The 21440-nt window shown below is 41.9% G+C and overlaps 1 protein-coding gene across 1 annotated transcript; it reads right to left on the bottom strand.

Moving 5' to 3' along the window:
- Positions 1-202: 202 nt before the first annotated feature.
- Positions 203-5059, bottom strand: cfap53 (cilia and flagella associated protein 53). Its single transcript, XM_071533938.1, has 8 exons — positions 4988-5059; positions 3669-3898; positions 3407-3580; positions 3024-3327; positions 2017-2235; positions 1141-1357; positions 920-1022; positions 203-461 (listed from the first exon to the last, which is right to left on the bottom strand). Exons 1-8 carry the CDS (start codon positions 5057-5059, stop codon positions 203-205), a joined length of 1578 nt encoding a protein of 525 aa, XP_071390039.1.
- Between the last annotated feature and the right edge of the window lie 16381 nt (positions 5060-21440).

The following is a 21440-nucleotide window of genomic DNA, read 5'->3' on the forward strand; positions in this document are numbered from 1 at the left end:
AGGAAAACAGTCCAGGCACAGATATAAAATTAGTTCTGAAAGTCGTAGATTTGCGTAAACATATTTTATTTCTATTCAGAATGTCTTAGAATAAGAACAATAGTGGCAAGATATGTGTGTTTTTTTTGCAACTAAGTGTGTGTGTCTATTCCATGTGTGATGTAATTATGTGATTAATCTCCTGGGCCAGACATAAAGTCACTCAGCCTGATTCGGTGAGGCTGAGCTGGCGTCTGGCGCTGGACCCGGAGCCCTCCGTTCTCCTGAAGGGGTGAACGGCCGTGGTGTGGGACCCGGGTCTGGAGAGGATCTCCTGCTTCTTCTTCTCGTACTCCTCCTGCGCGGCCAGGCCCCGCCGGTGCTCCCTCTCCGCCTGGGCCTTCTCCTCCGACCGCAGCTGCTGCTGGTGCATCATCTGGGCCTGCAGGTCCGCTTGGTACGCTTGGCACGTCTGTTTGTGCCTGCAAGGACGGACCACAACAAATACCTGGAACGTCCTTCGTTTCTCTATTACGTAAAGATTACATTCAAAAATAACATAGCTTTAATAAAGTTAGGTTAGAAGCATGGGTTTATAAGGGATTTATTCATGGGTTTATTCACAGAGACACTAGTAATTAAGGGATTTTTTCATGCCTTTTGTGCAGGTTTACAGGGTTATTAAGTGGAAATTAATGGAAAAGTTCCTGAATTTTTCATTAAATCAGAAAGTAAGGAGTCAAGATTAAGGGGGTGTTTAAGGAGGTTTTGATGGGGCCTCCTCCATTAATAACTCCCTTAATGAATTTTAAGGGGATTTTGCATGGATTAAGGGGTGAATTCATGTAAATGAATGAAAATGTAAGGTTGTTTCAAGGGTACGACTGGTTCGTAGAGACAAGGGAGAGCGTCTTGCACTTCTAAGATTTTTGTCACATACCGTCTTTTCTGCTCCTCATCCAATACTTTTATCCCCTCGATGGTTTTGTTCAACTCGTCTCTCTCCTTGGCCAGCTGAACTTGTTTTTGCATGTTCAGATCCACTGCAACACACACACACCCACACAGTCAACCCATGTAAATGCTAAAAGTCCAGGATGGAGTGCGATGCTATACAAACACAACTAAAACCATCTGCCACGTTCTTCTTCTTCTTCTTACGTTTCTGCTGGATCTGCAGGTGGCGAGTCTCCATCACGTCCTTCATCAGACGGTTCCTGGCCTCCCGCTGCATCTGGCTCTTCTCCTCCCTTTTTGCCCAGGTCTCTTTCAGCTCGGCCTCTATCAGCTGCTCCGTCTCTTCCTCCTGTCTCTTCTGCCTCTCCAGCTCGTCGGCCAAGTACTGCCGGTACTTTTGCTGCTCGTCGCGCAGCAAGATCTGAAAAACACACACACACACACACACACACACACACACAGTAGCTGCTCAGTTGACTGAACTTTTCAAATATTCTCACTTCAGTATCTGTGAACATGAGCAACTTTATTCTCACAAAACCATGATATAAGCTGCCTATAAGAGAGGCTTCACTGACTGAAATGGAGACTGATTCATTCATTCATTTACAAACTATGCCCATAATCTTCAATACATTTCAAAACGTTGGCACTCTGGGGCCATCTACTGGCCAGCAGTCACCGGTTATAAGTCAACCCACTTTTGCTGGTTGTATGGCAACTAAAGTCTAGTCTAGTCTTAGTCTAGTCCAGTGATTCTCAACCTTTTTCATATCAAGGACCCCTAATTTAGTCCACATTAGAGCCACAGACCCCCATTTGATTGGAGTTTTTCTCTCGGAACAAAATCTGAAAATATCTGAGTTAGATGTGATTTTGTCCAGAATTCCATGACTATCTGTATTGTAGGTAGAGAGATAACAGAGAAACTATAAAACAGTCATTCTTCTACATTCTCTAATTGTGTTCACTTCTTGTAAATGAAATAACGCTGAAGTTTACTAATTCATCAATTTGCTGCGGACCCCCTGGAAGCCCCCTCAAGGACCCCTGGCGGTCCCCTAGTCTGATTTCCCCCACCTTCCTCTGGGCGGCATCCTGTTTCTCGTCCTTCTCCTCGGTCAGCAGTTGCCGCAGGATGCTCATGTCCAGCTCCAGCTCGTCCTGCTGCTCCCGGGCCAGCCGCTTCATCTTCAGCCGCAGACAGTGATCCAGCTGCCTGCGCCGGGTCTCCTGGCCCCGGAGCTTCTGCTGCTGCTCGCGCTGCTCCTTCAGCCGCAGCATCTCCCTCTGCTCCCGCTGGGCGAAGCACAAAAGAAGAGGGAGGTAAGATATATATAAAAGTATGGATTATTATTAGGAAAAAAAAAAGGAAACGACTGGTTGCTCTATATTGTCAAACTAGGATCAAAAATGTGGAAAACGGGGAAAAAAAGAGTGCTACAAACAAAAGGACAATCCAGGCACTCCAAATATAAAAATATAACCGCGAGGAAGGAAAATATTTAAAAAGCCTTTATTGTAGTGGCTAAATCATTAAAAAAGCCAACATGTTTCGACCACTGTAGGTCTTCTTCAGGGCTTTAAACACAGACAACGTGGTGACAGAATACGGAAACTTAACCAAAGGGAAGCTTTTTGGATCCATCGACTGGATGCGTTACAGTATCCTGGTCTCAGTGAGGATATAGACTTCACATGTTTTCTGTCATTTTTCTCACAGCCTATGAAAAACCTATATATGGGTACCTATTTCCTATTTATGTGATATTTCTGTGTAATCTCATCTCGTGTTATTTCGTTTTATTTATATATTTTTTTTCATTATTTTCAATTTGTTTCACCTGTCATGTTATTATTATCCGGGTCATGTGACTGCCTCCCATTGGCTGTTGCTATTATATAGGTGAGGCCACACCCGTGTTGTCTGTGTTTAAAGCCCTGAAGAAGGCCTACAGTGGCTTTTTAAATATTTCCTTCCTCGTGGTTATATTTTTATATTTGGAGTGGCCTGGATTGTCCTTTTGTTTGTATGTATTATTACTATTCCTAAGTATGCGTTCATCATAATGTCAAACACTGCCCACCAGAAGCTGGGCCTCCTCCTCTTTGAGCTGCTTGGCCTGTCGTCTCTGCTGCTCGGCGGCCTCCGTCTGAGCCCTCAGGTAGCCCAGCTGCTCCGTGTTGCTCCGCTGCTGCCTCTGCAGGTCCTGGCTCTCTCGCTCCTCTTTCGCTTGCCGGTCAGCGTCCCACAGCTCAGCGAACAGCCTCTCCTCCTCCTCCCGCCGCTGCCGCTGCTCCTGCCGGCTCCGCAGCTGCGTGGCGCGCTCCGCGCACACCTCCGCCTCCCTGCGCTTGGTCTGGATGGCCCGCAGCTCCTCGCTCCGCTCTCTGGAAAGGTCGTATGTCACTCAACAAACGCAAAAAAAACCTCTTGCTGAACAATTCCAATTCAAAAGTAGGCTTCTACCTGAATAGTTGCTCCAGCTTGTCCGCGACCAGCTGCTGTCTTTCACTCTCCCGCCTTTCCTTCAGCGTCTTGGCTCGTTCTCGCATCTTCGCTTGCCTTTCCAGCACGGTCTCCTTCTTGTCCTCTATCTCTCTAATGAGTTGCTGCTCCTCGGCCTCCAGCATACCGCGCAGCCTTGAGGAAACAGGCGAACAGTTGACAGGTAAATTATAAGAAACTTTAGAATGGCAAATGAAATGAATGCGACTGTTCAGAGACACACCTGTCCCTCCGCTCATCGATGCTCATCTCATATTGGTTCATAGCATCTTTGACTTGTCTCTCTATAGTCCCTACGACGATGCGGCGGTCGGTCCTCTTCTGCCACGTGGTTCTCAAGTCGCAGGTCTGCTGGTACTTGGTGAACTCCAGCACCTTGTCTCTGGCGTCCTCCTGTCTCCTCCTGTCCAGAATGAGGTAGTCTGGAGGCCTGGATGAGGGGAACTTCGCTCTCTTTGATAGAGAAGTAGCAAGTACACAAATAATTACATTTCAGTGATGTTTGGACTTTTATTTAGTGTTTTTGACAGCTAGGATACACTGCAAAAAATATTAAGGCAGTTCAACTTAAAAACAAGTTTCCTTGCTGCCTTAAAATTGTGAGTTGACTGAAGTAGTACTGAATAGTTAGGTCAAAGATCATTAGTTGGTGTAATGTAGAAAAGCTAACTGAGTGAACTTAAGACAATAAGTTCAATCAACAAATGTCTAGTCATGCTGATTTGTGTTTCCAAGTTGAATGCATTAATTGATTAACTGAAATCCAGTGTTATTTATTTTTTCACAAGGCTCAGCATATAGTATGCAGCTGCAATACACTTACTTGTAGTGGATTGTACTTGCCATGTGCATCAGAGAGACTTACTTGAATGTGAATTCCCAGATACATAGATAAGATAGATAGTAAATTTTATGTTTGGTTTTTTTTGGGTTTTTTTTAATTGACCTATGATTCACCAAACATACATACATAACAAGTCTCTATCCTGTAACTTCATTCAAACCAGAAGAAGGAAGAGTTTCTGGAGAGTTAAACCGAATGTGATGCATACTGGGAGGTCTGCTAATAAACTAACAGTGTTGAGTTTAGTAAATGCTTTATAAGCATTCACTATGCTTTATAAGGTAGACCACCTTATAAAGCATTCACTAAACTCAACACTGTTCAACTCGTAATTTTAAGTCATGAAGCTCATAACTAGCGCTTTTAAGTTGAAATTGACAAACACATCTATATACATTGTGTTAATGGCTAAAGATGAGTTGATTTCACTAAATGGCACTATGAGTTTTTACAGTGTAGGATGAGCGAACATTAGCTAAAACAAGACAGCTAACGTTACTAGAATTTAAGCTCTAAGTTAGCTTCAGCAAGCTACGACTCTTTATTTGGACAACAAAATTGTGGAAATTGTGGCGTTTTAATTATGCTGGGCTTAAAACGTAATTAACATTTAACGTTAATTAACGTTATCTACTTACAAATATAAGTTTGCCACAACTTCATGACACTGGAAGCAGTCAGAACATTTAGTCACTCACCACAGCGGCAGCATGAGGCGTTGGTCCATTGAATTCCCGACATTGAGGCTTTGTTCTTTGACTAGCCAACATTTTCAAATGAAAAATATCACTTTTGGGTCTCCAGCTCTATAATTATTATTACAATTATTATTATTTTTGCATTGCAACAGCCCTTGAGCCTCACATGGACACCACTGAGCTGGTCAAAATGTTACCGGAGTTGCTTTCCAGTTGCCGTGGTAACAGCAAACACAACGAAGTGATGGTGACAACAGCGCCCCTGCTGGCCAAGCCTGCTGGCTCATGTTCCCATTGACAAATACATAATGTATTGTGTCCATCTACTGTAATATTATTTCACTCAATAAATCATCGAAGAGGAAAGCGCTAGGGCTGTCTAGGGATTCCCTAACAACCACAGCTGCTCTTGGGGGCCAAGAACTGCACTGGAAACAAAGAAAATAAATGTTATGACCACAATGTGTTCTCCTGGCAGAAAAAATCCAAGTCCAGGCACTCATGTGGGTTTGAATGTTAAAAATCCTTTAATTGGAGAGGCTTAAGACAAAAAAATATATATGTCTATTGGCATATATGGCTTCATCAGGGGTTTGGTTTTGCTGCTGTTGATGCTGTTGTTGCTATTATGGAAGTACTGTGTCAAAAAAGAAGCTTGCATGGTGGAAAATGGCGTATTTGGGTCTATTTAACATTTTATATTGATTTATATTCTGTTCAAATGTGCCTTTTTATTTTGATACCATATTTGTATGTTTCTAGATATTTTGTATATAGTCTTCTACTTTGAATCATGTTTGACCTACATATTGATCAAACATCAATACATATTCCCTAGTGGCAGGCTTGGGACGTTCCTGCCACACAGGTGTACAAAGTCTTATTAGTGGACTAGAAGTATGAGAGCTAGCTTTGACTTTTAAATGGGCTTTTAACTTTGATTAAAGCACTCTCTTACAAAAATGATTGACAATACTTCAACCTCCTCTGACCTGTCGATACTAGCAAAATAACAAATTAAACACTGCAGGTGCATTTCCTTGAATTCTGAGAGAGAATTAGGTTTTAGAAATAGGAGCATCCAGCTGGCTCCATGAAGGACAACCAAAGGAGGAACAAGGTGAATAGATGTATGTCCAAGACCCAGAAAAAACAGAAAGTAGGGGAGACCGGGGATGGTTTTAAGAGGGGATAGTTGTAACACTTTCAATTTCTCCAATCAGGAACAAGCTACGAATCACCTGATTCACTCTGCACATGCTCAGTTTAGTCCTTATTCCTCATGTGAGGAAGTAGCACCCTGTGACTGACACAGCCAAGTTTATAAGGAAAAAAGTAGATATCTTTCATGCAAGTTGTTAGTGCTAATGTTTTAGCTGTTAGCTGTAAGGTAAGCTAGTTCATGGCTACAAGAGTCTGGGTTAGTTGTACCAACATGTGAGAAAATGTTACAACCTACCCCACGCAAAATTTTATTTGTATTTATATGTTTTCTTTGAATTTCAGGTCTTGGAAGAGAAAGACTGACAGGGGGGTGCCTCTCAACATTTTGAAGAGAGCATCAAATTATGTAAAAGAGCAGGGAAAGTCCATCAGATCTGTGGCAAAATTGTATGGCATATGCCACGTCACACTGTACAGATTCTGTATAGAGAGAAAGAAGTTAGAAGAGAAGGGAGACTTCAAGGGGACTTCCACGTGTAGGCTACCATAGTGGAAACAAGGTCTTCACTGATGAACAAGAGGAGGAATTGACAGAATATCTGCTGAGGGCTGCTGATGCATACTATGGACTGTCTCCACCTGAGGTAAGCAGATAGGAACTGGTAAAGGATAAGTCAGGGGAAAGTTAGCAATTTATATTGGTGGCAATGTAAAATATAAAATGAAAATTTTATAATGGGAAAATATTGAACATTTTTTATGTGATTGAAATTACAGGTGAGAGAACTTGCATATTAGCTTGCAGTGAAATATGGGTGCAAACATCCAAGGTCATGGGACAAATCTTCCCATGGGAAAAGAAACCCAACTCTGTCCATTAGGAGTGCCGAGGCCACAAGCCTGGCACGGGCCACCAGTTTTAATAAAAACAACGTGGCAATGTTTTTCAGAAAAGTTGACGAAGCGATAAGGAGGCACAATTTAACTGCAAACGACATTTGGAATGTCGATGAGACTGGCATAACAACTGTGCAAACCCCAGACAGAGTGATTGCAAAACGTGGCACTAAACAGGTTGGGCGATCTGGGCCCACGAAGCCTGCACTCCAGGAGTGACATACATCTGTCACCACTGTGACTCTGACGGTGACATACTTGGCACACACACACACATACACAGACACACACAGGTAGTTCATAAATGTCAATGTTTTCATGACTGTATGCCAAAATCAATAAATATAATGTTAAAAAAAAATGTTACAACCATCCCCAGTCTCCCCTACTGTATGAGTATCTTGTACCAGGGCTGTTACAGGCTCCCATCAGCAAGCAATCACACAAGATTTTCTCTGCTTTTGCATTTTGAGGTTGAAGTTTGTCTTCCTCTGTCCCTCTGTCACTCATTTTTTTGTTGACGTCCCTGTATTGTGTTTTAGCTTTTTCAATTTGTTGTGATGTTTCCCATGCATGTAAAGCTAACTTAAGTATTTGCTTCCTTATATGCAATAGATGGCGTCCCCCAACAAAAGAGCATTTTAGAGCAACTCTGCAGGAACAAGAACAGTACAGAACAGTTGTCTGTTTCAACAAAAAGGAACATAACAACTACAAAACAATGGAAGAACACAAGTAAGTTATTACCAATGACAATTATTTATTGTTAAACGGACAATCAGCAGTCTTTCCTAAAAATGTGGAATATATTCAGATCCATTCTATACAGCCATATCAAAATGAAGTTTGTGTGCATGTACATTTAACAATCACAGATCCTGTATAGACCCACAGCACGCCTTCATGCACTGAAGCTTTGCCACACGGTAATCAGTTAAATTAACAAACTCCACTAACACCACTTAAATACCTCAAGGTCATAACATTATATACCATTAAAGTCTGTAGAGCAGCAAAATACGTGTTATCACTGTTGACATGTTATTAACACAGCAGAGTTTGGAGCAAATTGTGGAATGTTAAGGTTCACTTTTGTGTTCACACCAGGAGACACCAGATCAATTTCAATACACTCACCAAACTTTTGATGTTGTGGCTCTCTATGGGAAACACTGCACCTCACAGTCAAAGACGCCCTCTAGAGGCCATCTGACAGCTGTGCCATAGGAAAAATAAAGATACACTTCATCTCATGATTTAACTCTCTTTTCACTTTTAAGGAGTCCAGTGAAAATCACTCAGCCTACTCTCAAGCCATCTATACAAACACCTGAAAAAGAGGACATCATCATCAGCTACGGAACCGGATTAGAAGTCGTGCCAATGCTGCCTTCACCCGTCTGCCGAAACATGAAGAAAACAACAAGATCCCTGCACTGGCATCAGTGATTGATCAACCTCGAGAAAGAAGACGGGTAAACTATGAACACATCTTTAAAGGCCCTTTGAGTAATCCAAACATAACCGAAAAGTTACTTTCACCTTAAGATGAAAGCATGCGTGTGACACATTTTTTCATTCTGAAACTGATAGTGCTCTACACAAACACTATCTGACACCTACACATGCTTGGAGTCAACGCCATTGTTATTAGCCCCACACCAGGAAAACCCTTATTTTGGAATCCAGTTATAAAACCACATATTCAGAGCTTCCATGTTGAAGTTAGGTTACTAAATGATAATTGGACATACTAACAACATACTGATCACTAATATGACAGATTAGAACCAATAGGATAAATTATTTGTCCTTACCTACAGTGACAGTTTGTCCACTACAATCTAATGGTATACAATGACAACAGAATTTCAAGTTTTTTTTGACTACAAAGGATGACTTTGATAGAGCTTAGACCGTCCTCTAGTGGCGAAAGGCAGTATAACCAGTATGACCAGTGTTGAGCAGGGAAGCAACACCAGTGTAAAAATGGTACCAGCATGACAACTCTACTTATTAATGTATTCTGAAACTTGAAAGGCTTTGTTTAGATTTTTCATTTGTAAACATGGGATAAAAATATAGCTCTTCTACTAGTACTAGTATTTTCACATTTTGCATGTTTACATTTTACAACCCACACTTGACTTGTCAATAACACTTACTAATTACAAACAGTAAAGTTTTTCATTTCAAATGTTAAAATCACTTATATAAAACATTTCAACTTATTCTTTACTCTTGTTTTATTCTGTTCAATCACCTGGCTACTACTATCACTTTGTAAATTAAAATGTCTTCATCTTATGTTGTGTACACAATATTACATTGTGAAACAGAACAGAAAAATTGCATAGCAATTCACCAACATTACATGTGTATTACAGAGTGACATGCCATCCATTAGCAAGTGGTGGTGTGTTCAGCTCATGGAGAGGTTCTCCATTGAAGGGTAGGATAACTTTTAAACAGGAAAACATTGGTTACAGGAAAATACTTTGATTATTCAAAAGGCATAGACAGCGCTTTGCCTTTTGGACAGAGGAGGCAAAGGCACTGATGGCTGGAACACCAGAGCCTCTTCTTAGGCTGCCCTGCAGACATACCTGCAGTAACCCACTGAAGGTATGGCCAACACTCACCTGACAGCCATCTTCAGTTTTCCATCCAGCATTTTGTCGCTGCATGTATTGACTAGCTTGTCTGTCTGTTGTTGTTACTCACGTATGGTAATGGCATACCAACAGCTGATGTTATAGGGTAATCCCAACCTCAGGTTTTCTTCTTTGTCGAAGGAGGAGCCCAGCATCATAAAGGACCGCTGGGTCCGCAGCAACCCGGGGGTGTTCACAGGAGAGGTAAAAGAGCCAACCTTCCTGCGAATGGATCAAGAGGACCAGCAGAAGGCACTGGAGGGAGAGGACCTTGAAGCTAAGGACCCCTTCGTGTTTGTGTTTGAGAACATGGAGGTTTTCCTCACAGCGTGTTGGGATCAGCAGGGCCTGAAAGTCAACTCTGTATGTACAAACCCTCACACTCCCTTATGGCTGGACGCTGATTAAGTGCCCCACACACACACTCACCCTCACTACAGGCTGGACACTGGTTAAGTGCCCCAATATACCATTTGCACATTCTGTATGCTCTATACTCCTAACAAAGCTAATCTAGCTCTTGCTAACTTAGTCTAGTAAACGGATTGGGCAGCCGGTACGGATCGGGTACTGACAGGTGTTTTTGACAGTGAGATGCAGTGTTTCCTATACAGATACACCAAATCAAAAGTTGCTCAGTGTAAAGAAATGGATCCAAATCGATCTCTAATGCTAATGCTCGCATTAAATGAGTATAACGATTGATACAAAGGTACACGCATTCTGAATGACTGACTCCCCATTGTTAAAACAGACATTTGTGTACACTGCATTCGCATTCCAGCTAAACTTGGCTTGCCTATTCTTCGTGTTTTTTTTGGTAGGCCTATTTGTTTTTTCTTCTCCACATTCTGAAATGGAACATATACCTATAACAAACACTGAGTACACAAATCTCCTCCTAATCTCATTACAGTCAAATTAACATTGCTCAGATGTTTTGCGGTGCTTTTTTTTTTTTTCAGATAATCACTGTGATGGTCAAGGAGAGGCGAGAAATAGTGGCCAGATGATGACAACTACTAAATATGCTGTTGTGGACGCCACTGGCTGCCTCCGTCTTTCCATGTGAGGTGAGGAGACCCTGACAATTGACCAGTGGTACACAATCCACAATGTGTCAACAACAATGTACAATTCACAACCACGTCTCTCAACAACAACTGACACAACATGGAAAAGCATCAACAAACCAAAATGCAGCAAGGTGGCAGACACTATTGCTGAAGACTCCTCTCTGGTTACTGGTGAGGTGACTGGCACACAGGTTTCATGGACATGTGCACCCCCAAAATCACATCAATTTACCTCTTGCAACACATGCAAACAACTGTACAAAACAACAAAAAAACAAAAACGTACAGCTGACATCACTATTGAAGGTCCAGGAAAGGAAACCCGCAAGTTTTCTCTGCTTGCAACCATTATTCCTGAAAACATGATGTCTGGCAGCGATACCACAACCATAACAAAATACATATTAGAATTACACACTCACTAATTGATAACAGCAGTCAACTAAAGCATAGTGTTTGGGACTCTCCCGAGGCTTTTCTCTAGCACTTTTAAAGCCTCAAGTCAGTTATGCCAATGGTGATTTTATAATGCATTCAGAGTAGTTTTGTTAGTCAAATATAGAAAAGAAGCATGAATCTCACATTGCTGTCTTTAGTTTCCTTTTTTTGTCAGTTTCATGACACTTCAAACACATTTTGGTTTTAAAAGAGAACACCAATATTGGATTGTAAAGGCAAGGCAGCATACATCTTGCTATTTATTTCCTTTGATATAATTTAATTAGCATTTCTGATTACCTGTATTCATCTTTAAATAAGGTCAGTTCAATGTTCACTGTAATAGTACAAGTGTGTAAAAGTGTGAAATTGTTCCTAATTGCCAGAAACATATTTTGACTAAACAGTATCTAGCAGACCCATTTTGAGCTGTACTGTGGTCTCTGTGCTGTTCATAACAGTGACCTTGTTTTAACATTGTTCCTAATTTAGACAAATTTTCACATAAAATTAGCTACAATACCTGTTCTTTACACTGCTGTTTTATTTCAGCTGTTCACACAAGTAGCCTTGTTTAGCAATTGTTCCTGATTTGCACAAAATAACTTCGGCTATACCAACATAAACATGATCAAGGAAACCTCTGCTGTCAACTACTGTGGTATCTCTGCTGTTGATGACACTTGTAAAACTTGAGTCAAATGTGTTTTTATACTCTATAAATACTTTTGGAAATGTGAAGCACATAACTTTATTTTCTACATGTACTAAATGTCCATAAACCCTATCTCAGCTCTTAACGTCAACAACAGAAGCTGCTCCATCTCCCACAGCTTGACAAACAAGTCTACCCAACAAGCACCAGAACAGGCCACACAATATAATAATGCTATAGTATTTAGGGGATATTCTCCCACATCAGTAATGATGTAAGGAATATGTGGTCTTTGCCTACAGTGGTACTGATTAAGAATGATAATTGTTCAGAAATTGTTCACAACTGTTAGGCTAATTGTTTTAGGTGTGACCTAATTGGCGAGGGCTGGAGCCTAGGAACATTCAGTGTTGGATATGAGGCACTGGAATTAGGGAGAGGAGACAGCAGGTTCCACAAAAAAGGAGATTTATTGTGGCTTGGACATTCCCTTTAACGTCATTAAGTGGGTTCTGTATAGAGCACACAAACAGAGAAATCCATATGGCATTTAGAAACAGTCACATATTTTCTCAACACAAATGCATAAACTCAAATTCTCAGTTGGAATTGAATGGAATTAGACTGATTTCCAAACAAACAATACATCAGCTGAACACTGGAATTAGCCATAAATGGAAATATACAAACACATTATATAATCAAACTGATAAGGAATGAAACAATAACCCAATAAGCTAAAGGTTAAGCAATCAACTTCATATATCACTCACTTTAGACGCACTTGGTGAGCACAAAGGGAAGGCCAGTCTGGGTGGTGGCAGAACAAACGGAACAATGGTTTCTCCTCCTAGTTATGAGAGAGCTCAGGCTCAAAGGCAGATTGAGCACACCTGTGTCTGGCTGACCTCAGACAGCAGGTGTGTGCTTGTTGCTCCTCCCAGAGCTCAACAGGGGTGATCACAGACATGGAAGACTTTCAACACTAATTATTCCTACAATATCTAAAAAATTAGTCTCATACCAGTCTTATAAAATTAACTATCAACTTTGCATCTCAAATAATAATTGGACAATTATTAGTGAAACTGCAGAATCAATGGTTTGGTCAGAGGCTTGCACACACTCAATAAGGTAGATTTCACAGTTTTTCTATATTTTTTGCATATTAGTGTAGATGAGAAACTTTTAGAAAATGGAAATGCAAACGACACGAAAACGGCATTTTCAAATTTACCCAGCTTAGTGTGGACAAGGCATGAATCTGCAACATTATTTTACTTTACTTTAGTGAACACTAAATTACTAATATTGACCATTTAACTATTGGTTGAAGATAAGTGAGGTCTTTAAAAGCATGAATTGGGTCAATCATGCATTATCTACAGACACAAATCAGCACAATCTATTTAACAACATTATTACAATTGAACACAAAGGAACACAAACTATATACCGGTATGTCTGTGTATGGCCATGGGTAACCGGGAAAACAGAAGAAAAAGTGTTGCACACTCCAGCTCCATAGAAAATACTCTTTAATTGATAACATTTCGGCCTTGCAGTCTTCTTCTAGATCAAGTGTGAAGGCAACCAAGTCCTGGTAAACTATATAGATCAGCAACACCTGATGGTAATCATGTAATCAGGCTAAAGCATTCAGGGTAGTAGGAAAGTAGGAGGCACCAGGCCAATCAAATTACTTTTAACAAAAAATGACAGGAAATGTAATAATAAACATAGATATATACACATCAAAAATACATTGATCAGTAACATTATAGAATACAAAAATTGCTAAATTACATATATTGATTAGATTTTTCATAAACATACAGAAACAAGTTTTAAACATTAATTCAAAGAGAACATCAAAAATAACTTGATCTGTATGTCCAATAGGTTAAAATGCATTACAAGAAACATTTCAAATGAAAATCTATATTTAATCCAAGAGGTGCCAGAGTTCAAGCGGTGAATCCAACTATGTTCTCTCCTGGAAAGTAAAATATCCAGGTTACCAGCGCTTGGAGGATTTGAGACTTTTTCAATACCAATATATCTTAAGGAAGAAATAGGATTATATTCAACAAAATGTGCTGCCACTGGATAATTCATATTTTTTTTACATCTAATGGTGCTTCTATGTTCGACAATACAAGTTTTCAATGCTCTACTTGTCTTGCCTACATATGACTTACCACAAGGGCAAGTGATGAGATAAATGACCGACTTTGTATGACATTAAATTGCACCTTCGATAGGGATCTCTTTGCCTGTATGAGGGTGTTTAAAACTATTACAACGGTAAGTATAATTACATTGATTACAGCTACCACAGCGGCGATTGCCCTCAGGAATAGGTGTTAAGAGAGTTTGAGATGGTACTGGTTGAGCAGGAGCTAAATAAAAGTGTTCCAGGTGGTCGCCCAGATTTATTCTATAATGTTACTGACCAATGCATTTTTGATGTGTATATATTAGGGGTGTAACGGTACACAGAAGTCACGGTTCGGTTCACACCACGGTTTGGACATCACGGTTCGGTACGAGTTCGGTACAACGGGGAAAAAGCAACAAAAAACCCCAAATGCATAACGCCCGGGCCACACCGCCTACCTCTACCTGTGCCTGATGGCTACCTCACTGAACTGCTACGGCTCGCACACCTGTGGTGTCCACACAGACAGCGTTGCTGCTGCGGCGCTGCCTTCCAGCCCTATCTGCAGATATGCAGATAAGACAGAAGCTCTTATAATTGCTCCTGAAAACTTGATCCCAAACATCAATCTCAACATCTGTCTATTTTTGCTGAGAACCGCGCAGGTCACGCGGAAAAAATAGGCGACACGCCGAATCTCTAGATGAGCCACAGCTGCGCCTGAGCCGCGCTGTCCTCGTCTGATCCACCACTCGCTCTCTATTGCTGTCGTAGTTCACTGGAAACCGGACATTTTCCCACACAGCTGATTTGAAAGAAGCAGGCAGGTCTTCTAGCTCCTGTGTCTCATTTGCACTCACCGTAGTGTGACTGACTCAGTAGTAGCTTGAGCTAGGCTTAGCATGGCATGTTGCTAACTGTTGTTGGCTTACAGCTTAAGGTTTCCGGGTGGAACTTGCGAACCGGTACGTCCGTACCGTGACGGTTCGGGATGAATACACGTACCGTTACACCGTGTATGATTTTGTGAGATTCAACTGACTCAAAAGAAATTCTGCAGGCACTGGCCGACATGACAGCTGTCCGCCGATAAGTTTTTGATGTACATGCCAGAGTTGTAACGTTAGTTAACTTTCACAGTGTAACATTTCCACCATGAAACTTAATTTCATGGCTAACGTTAGCTTGCAGGCTAATGCTCCATTAGCAGTTGTTTTGAAAGACTCTCTCAGATCTATGCACATGCAGTGGATGTTTGTCTTCATTATGCATAGATTACTTTAAACATATTGTTTTCAATCAAAATTTCCTATCATTGACTTTAATTGGTTCTGAAAACTAATATGCAGACTTGAGCTAACTAGCCAAACGTTTGGCTAACGTACGTTATTCCTCTTCTGGTGTCCAACCATGTGCCATGCAGAGCAAAAGTATGCTGCTTGTCATTAACCACCATTTTTCTGTGTTTTTGCTTTTTCACTTTTGTATTAACATGTTTATTTTCTCTTCCTTCAGATGCTGTGAAGTGGTGGAGCTCCAGTGCCACAGAGCATGACATAGATGCAGCCATTGGGGAACACCTCAAACATGCTCCAGGAAGAGCTGGGGGTGGTGGGCATAAAAGGAGTTTGTGAAAACAGTGTGAACTGTATACTGAGCATTAGATAAAACATGTTCACCACTGACCAGAATTTATTTTATTTTATTTATATTTTGGTACTGTGTTCATAGTTGTTGCTGTTGGCAAGTTTGTATTAAAAATAAAATATTGTCCAAATTAAAGTCGGGATTAATGTTTTTGTTTTTTATTATAAGAAAAGTTATGATTCCAGTAGTCCCAGGTCCAGAGGATACATTAAGATGTTATATAGACATCCAGTTCTGACTAGGACATTAATTGGATCATTTTGGGACTGATTTTAAAGTGGATCTTGGCGTCAGGGCGGGACATGTTAACAATGTAATTAAGGTTTATGCATTAATGGCGATGACAGAGTTGTTGCATGATTGTTTAGTACGAGTGTATATAAATAACCCAGCAAACATCAGTCCCTGGCCAAAAGTGGTTCTGTATGAGTATATCAGGATTATCATGTAAATTACACGTTGTTAAAACATATAACATGTCCGGGTCAATGGTTAGACCATTTCAGAACATGTACCATAAATTGTTAATCTGGACATATAGGATGTATAAATCCGCTGAATGCACACTGTGTACATAAACCTTAGCAGAATAGCTGAATAGGCCCGTTCGTGGTAACAACATATTTCGACGTTGCTGGGACGCCCAGGAAGGACGTCAAGCTGATGGCCAGGTAACGTCCCAGGCGTCAGCACAACTTTCATTTTGGAACTATTTTTTAACCATAACGGGACGTCTTGATTGGACATTCAAACAACAGTCAATCAACGTCTAAATGTTTGCTGGGACCCCTAGTATATATCTATGTTTATTATTATCAGCACCTCTCTACAAAAAGGTTTTTTGGTGTGCGTTACTTCTCTACTATAAATATTCACAATCTACCCCAGTGGAATATAACAATAACAATACTCATTAAAGATTAACACATCATGAAGTCAGATGACATTAGTGGAATACTTATCCGACATTAGAGATGCAACTTTCAACAGATCAACACTGTAAATGTAATACATCTCACAGCAAAATGTGGCTTCACAGTCTGAGTGGCACATATACGGTAGAAGGACAGAGACAAGAGCTTCATGTTTTCAAGTTCAAGTTTCAAGTTTGTTTATTTATATAGCCCTTTATCACAAGCATGTCTCAGAAGACTTTACAGAGAATGAGCCTAGCTAGATCTAACAAAAAAAATCAGTGGTGAAAAAAACAAAATAGGACAAGCATAGCGAAAAACACACTATAGTAAGACAAATAATCTACCTATTCTACATAGCCTAACCTACCCGGCACCCGGGAAAATATACTTTGTTGATCCCAAGCCAACGGTGCTATCGTAGGTTGTATGATTGCGAGAATAAATAGGTTTTGAGTCTAGCTTTGAAGATTTCAACAGAATTAGCTTCCCTGACTGTAAGAGGTAGCTGGTTCCAGAGACAGGGAGCTCGATAGGAGAACGCTCTACTGCCTGCTGATTTTTTCTTGATTATAGGGACAGTAAGGTAACCAGTGTCCTGTGATCAGAGGGCATGAGGGGGAGGGGATCATGAGGTCAGATAAATATGACGAATAACACCTTGAAGTCAGACCTGGCTTGAACTGGGAGCCAGTGAAGGGAGGTCAGGATTGGAGTAATGTGGTCAAATTTTCTAGTTCTGGTTAGTATTCTGCATTTTGCATTAATTGTATATTTTTTTGTACTGCAGTTAGGTAGGCCAGAGAGTAAGACATTACAATAATCGAGTCTTGATGAAACAAAAGCGTATATTAAGGTTTCAGCATCCGCCGTGTTTAGCAGGGAACGAAGAAAAAAAATCGAGATATTGCGAAGGTGGACTCTCTCTGAGTAATTAAGCAATCCCCCAAATTTTAAGTAAGGTCTGCAACAAAAGCATGTCACCTTTGTTGGCATTTAGTAGCAAGAAGTTTTGTGACATCCAATTTGTGACAGCGATTAGGCATAATTCTAGGTTTGGAAATTGTGAATGGTCGTCAGGTGTAATGGGTATGTAAATTTGAGTATCATCCACGTAACAGTGAAATTTAATATCATAGCTGTGGATAATTTCACCAAGAGGTAGCATGTAAATGGAGAAAAGCACAGAGTATGCCAAAGTTAACTTTAGAGTGTTCAGATATAATATTTTTAGTGAGACACAATGCGTTCTATCGGATAAGTAGGATTTGAGCCAGGAAAGCGCAAACAGAATTTCACCAATCGCTATGAAAGTCGGCAAACCTGTTCCAACCCTTATGTGGAACATGCACACAAATTTCCAATTCATATATGGTTCATACATGATTTCCTTAGGCTGATTACTGTGATTCTTGTCCTTGTTAGCAAAGGTGCAGAGAGAGAAGATTGTCTATAAACCACTGGTATATCTTTTAATCTCTTACCTTTTGGAGTTATGTTTTTCATTTTGAGTTCTATTCTACAGTGGAGCTGAGTGCCGACCTGGTGGGTACTGTAGTATTGTACCCGCCCACTACCAACCTCAAGGGGTCTTAGCCCACTACAGTGTTTTATTAGCATGTTATAGTTTTTAGTCAATTGTAGATTTATGTTGAGACTGAAGTAATCCAAAATTATGAACAGAAGATGCTGCATTATTTATAATTATTGTAATAAACTATTTATTTGTTTACCATTTTCATAACATAGTCTATCCCCAGCTCCTTCCAGTCTCCTGTTTAATTCTTAATAAATACAAATATTTTTTTTATGTACAACTTTGGGTTTTCAGACTTGTGTTAGTGTGTTGTATCAAACATCTTGTGAAATTCCCAAGGTGGCGTAGTTGGCTAATAAACCTCCCCTCCCCTTACCATCACATCACAAATACTATTTTCAAAACTAGAATCTTCAGGCAAACTGATTAGTGGCGAATTTGTTGTAAAGAATTGCCAAACATTTCAATCCATATCCCTGACTGGCTGAAATAAAAGCCATGGTCAGACATCACGGCACATTGCCACTCACCTTTTGACAGAAACTGATATAAGTCAGTAGAATGCTAGCATTAGCATAATTTTTTGATAACAAGAAGGAAACACGTGTTTTGTGTGTGCGAAAAAGCAAACTAATACCATGAAATAAATAAGGATATTATCAGGAAATAAGTAAATTACAATAGAATATATAACATATATCTTACGAGGGGGATGGTGGAAGGTAAAAATGATAAGATCTTCTTGGTTTTTTTTTATTATTATTTTTTATTTTTTTAAGATCAACAACACAATTTGAATGTCCTCCTAAGAGGTGATGGGGCTCATAATAATGACAGAGCACATATGAGAAGGGCTCCTCCTCCAGGTTGAATTGGGAGGAGAGCATGGCGCTCCATAGAGAGAGGTGTACAGTTTCAACACCCCCAGGGTGCTGGGGGGGATTGCAGTGGAAGAGGGCTGGCATGAAGGTGCTAGGTGGAGACATGGAGATTTTCCTTGGGTCAACCGAGGTAGAGGCTAGGAGCTGGGAGAGGGGGTGGTTGACATGGTGGCAGCCAAGTTGTTTTAGTTGATGTGTCCAGAAGCATCAGCAGATGTATTTGCACATCTTTGAACCCGATTCAATCAGTGAAGATCAGGTAAGACTGGTTGACGACCATGAAAAGCACGGTGACTACTGGAAACCAAGCTACAGAGAAGGTTATGGAAACATACCCCCAGGGGAGCCCATGAAGGGGGCAGGAAAAGCACCCCATTCAGACGGACCTGACGGCACTAGACCCAGGCAATGGACAAGTGAGGACAAGCAAGCAGTGTGCTTGTGTCAAGATCTGCAAGAATGTATGGGCCTTAAAGATCCACCAATCCAGGATGAAGTGTTTGATAGGGACAGTGGCAACACAATGCACAAGTGTCCAACCTGGTGAGATGCATGAGGAGCCACGCCTGGAGTCACCCCACAGTGCCTGGAACCTCCAAGTGTTGTAAATGACACCCTGTAGCGGATCAAGTGGCATCACTGTGGAACCAGTCTGACAGTGATATAGACCAAATTCTGGAGGCAACAGTGAGGAGAAATGTCGACAGGAAACTTCAAGCCATGACAACAGTCATTGTGAGCCTCGCATGTCAAAGATTTGGAGAAGAGGAACAGAAAGGCCCCAAAGGACCTTACTTAAAGAACCAAGTGAGAATCCACAATATCAGGCAGGAGCTGAAGACTCTAAGGTGCCAGTACAAGCAGGCAGGAGAGGAGAAGCGTATAGACCTGGCTCAGTTGACGTGCATCCTAAGGAAGGAGAGTTGCAGCTGAGGGAAGTTGAAGAGGCTGCCCGCAAAGCGTGAGCAAGCTCTGCTTCAGGACCTAGCGGTATTTCATATAAGGTCTACAGGAACTGCCCTAAACTCCTGCTGCACCTGTGGAAGATCCTGTGAGTTATTTGAAGGGCAGGATTCAAGAACAGTGGAGAGTTGCTGAAGGGGTTTGGATCCTCCTCTCTCCTCCTTGGGCTCCTCTTCTCTCCTCCTTAGGCTCCCTTTGTCTCCTCTTCTCTCTCCTCCTTAGACCCCCACCTCTTCTCCTTAGGGTCCTTCTCTATGGCGCAGGGAAAGGGTCAAAATTAAGATTACTGAGAAGCCGGCGGAGGCTATATCCCTGCCGAAGCCAGCTACTGATCTGGCCAATGATAAGCCAGCGCTGGTAACTGAGAGGCCAGCGGTGGGAAATGAGAAGCCGACTACTCATTTGACCAAGGTGTAGCTCCAAGCGTCTTACCTAGCAACCCACTGGATCGACTACTGGCTTGGCTGGTCATTAGCTTCCGAGGCTGGTGACTAGCACGCCGAGGCTAGCAACCCACTGGATCGGCTACTGGCTTGGCTGGTCATTAGCTTCCCAGGCTGGGAACTAGCACGCCGAGGCTAGCAACCCACTGGATCGGCTACAGGCTTGGCTGGTCATTAGCTTCTGAGGCTAGCAACCGGCTGGATCAGCTACTGGCTTAGCTGGGAACTAGCACGCCGAGGCTAGCAAGCGGCTGGATCAGCGACTGGCTTGGCTGGTCATTAGCTTCCCAGCCAAGCCAATAGCTGATCCAGCCGGTTGCTAGCCTCGGAAGCTAATGACCAGCCAAGCCAGTAGCCAATCCAGTTGGTTGCTAGCCTCGGCGTGCTAGTTCCCAGCCAAGCCAATAGCTGACCCAGCCGGTTGCTAGCCTCGGAAGCTAATGACCAGCCAAGCCAGTAGCCGATCCAGTGAGTTGCTAGCCTCGGCGTGCTAGTTCCCAGCCTCGGAAGCTAATGACCAGCCAAGCCAGTAGCCGATCCAGTGGGTTGCTAGCCTCGGCGTGCTAGTCACCAGCCTCGAAAGCTAATGACCAGCCAAGCCAGTAGCCGATCCAGTGGGTTGCTAGGTAAGACGAATAGAGCTACACCTTGGTTGAATGAGTAGTCGGCTTCTCATTTCCCACCGCTGGCCTCTCAGTTACCAGCGTTGGCTTATCATTGGCCAGATCAGTAGCTGGCTTCGGCAGGGATATAGCCTCCGCCGGCTTCTCAGTAGTCTTAATTTTGACCCTTTCCCTGCGCCATACTTCTCTCTCCCTCTCGTCTCTCTCTCCTTTCTCCTCCTTTGGCTCCTCCTCCAGGTTGAATTGGGAGGAGAACGAGGGGCTCCTTAGAGAGAGGTGTACAGTTTCAACACCCCCAGGGTGCTGGGGGGATTGCAGTGGAAGAGGGCTGGTATGAAGGTGCTAGGTGGAGGCATGGAGGTTTTCCTTGGGTCTGTCGAGGTAGAGGCTAGGAGCTGGG

This window comes from Centroberyx affinis, unplaced genomic scaffold, assembly GCF_046629955.1.
Source record: "Centroberyx affinis isolate AG114_WGS23_722 - 3 ecotype Tasmania unplaced genomic scaffold, CSIRO-AGI_Caff_v1 ptg002468l_1, whole genome shotgun sequence".
NCBI lineage: Eukaryota > Metazoa > Chordata > Actinopteri > Beryciformes > Berycidae > Centroberyx > Centroberyx affinis.

Coding starts and splice junctions, on each gene's coding strand:
- cfap53 (XM_071533938.1), bottom strand. CDS start 5,059: ATGTTGGCTAGTCAAAGAACAAAGCCTCAATGTCGGGAATTCAATGGA. Junction 3,899..4,987: donor CGCCTCATGCTGCCGCTGTG/GTGAGTGACTAA, acceptor TCTCTATCAAAG/AGAGCGAAGTTCCCCTCATC. Junction 3,328..3,406: donor AAGCTGGAGCAACTATTCAG/GTAGAAGCCTAC, acceptor CGACCTTTCCAG/AGAGCGGAGCGAGGAGCTGC.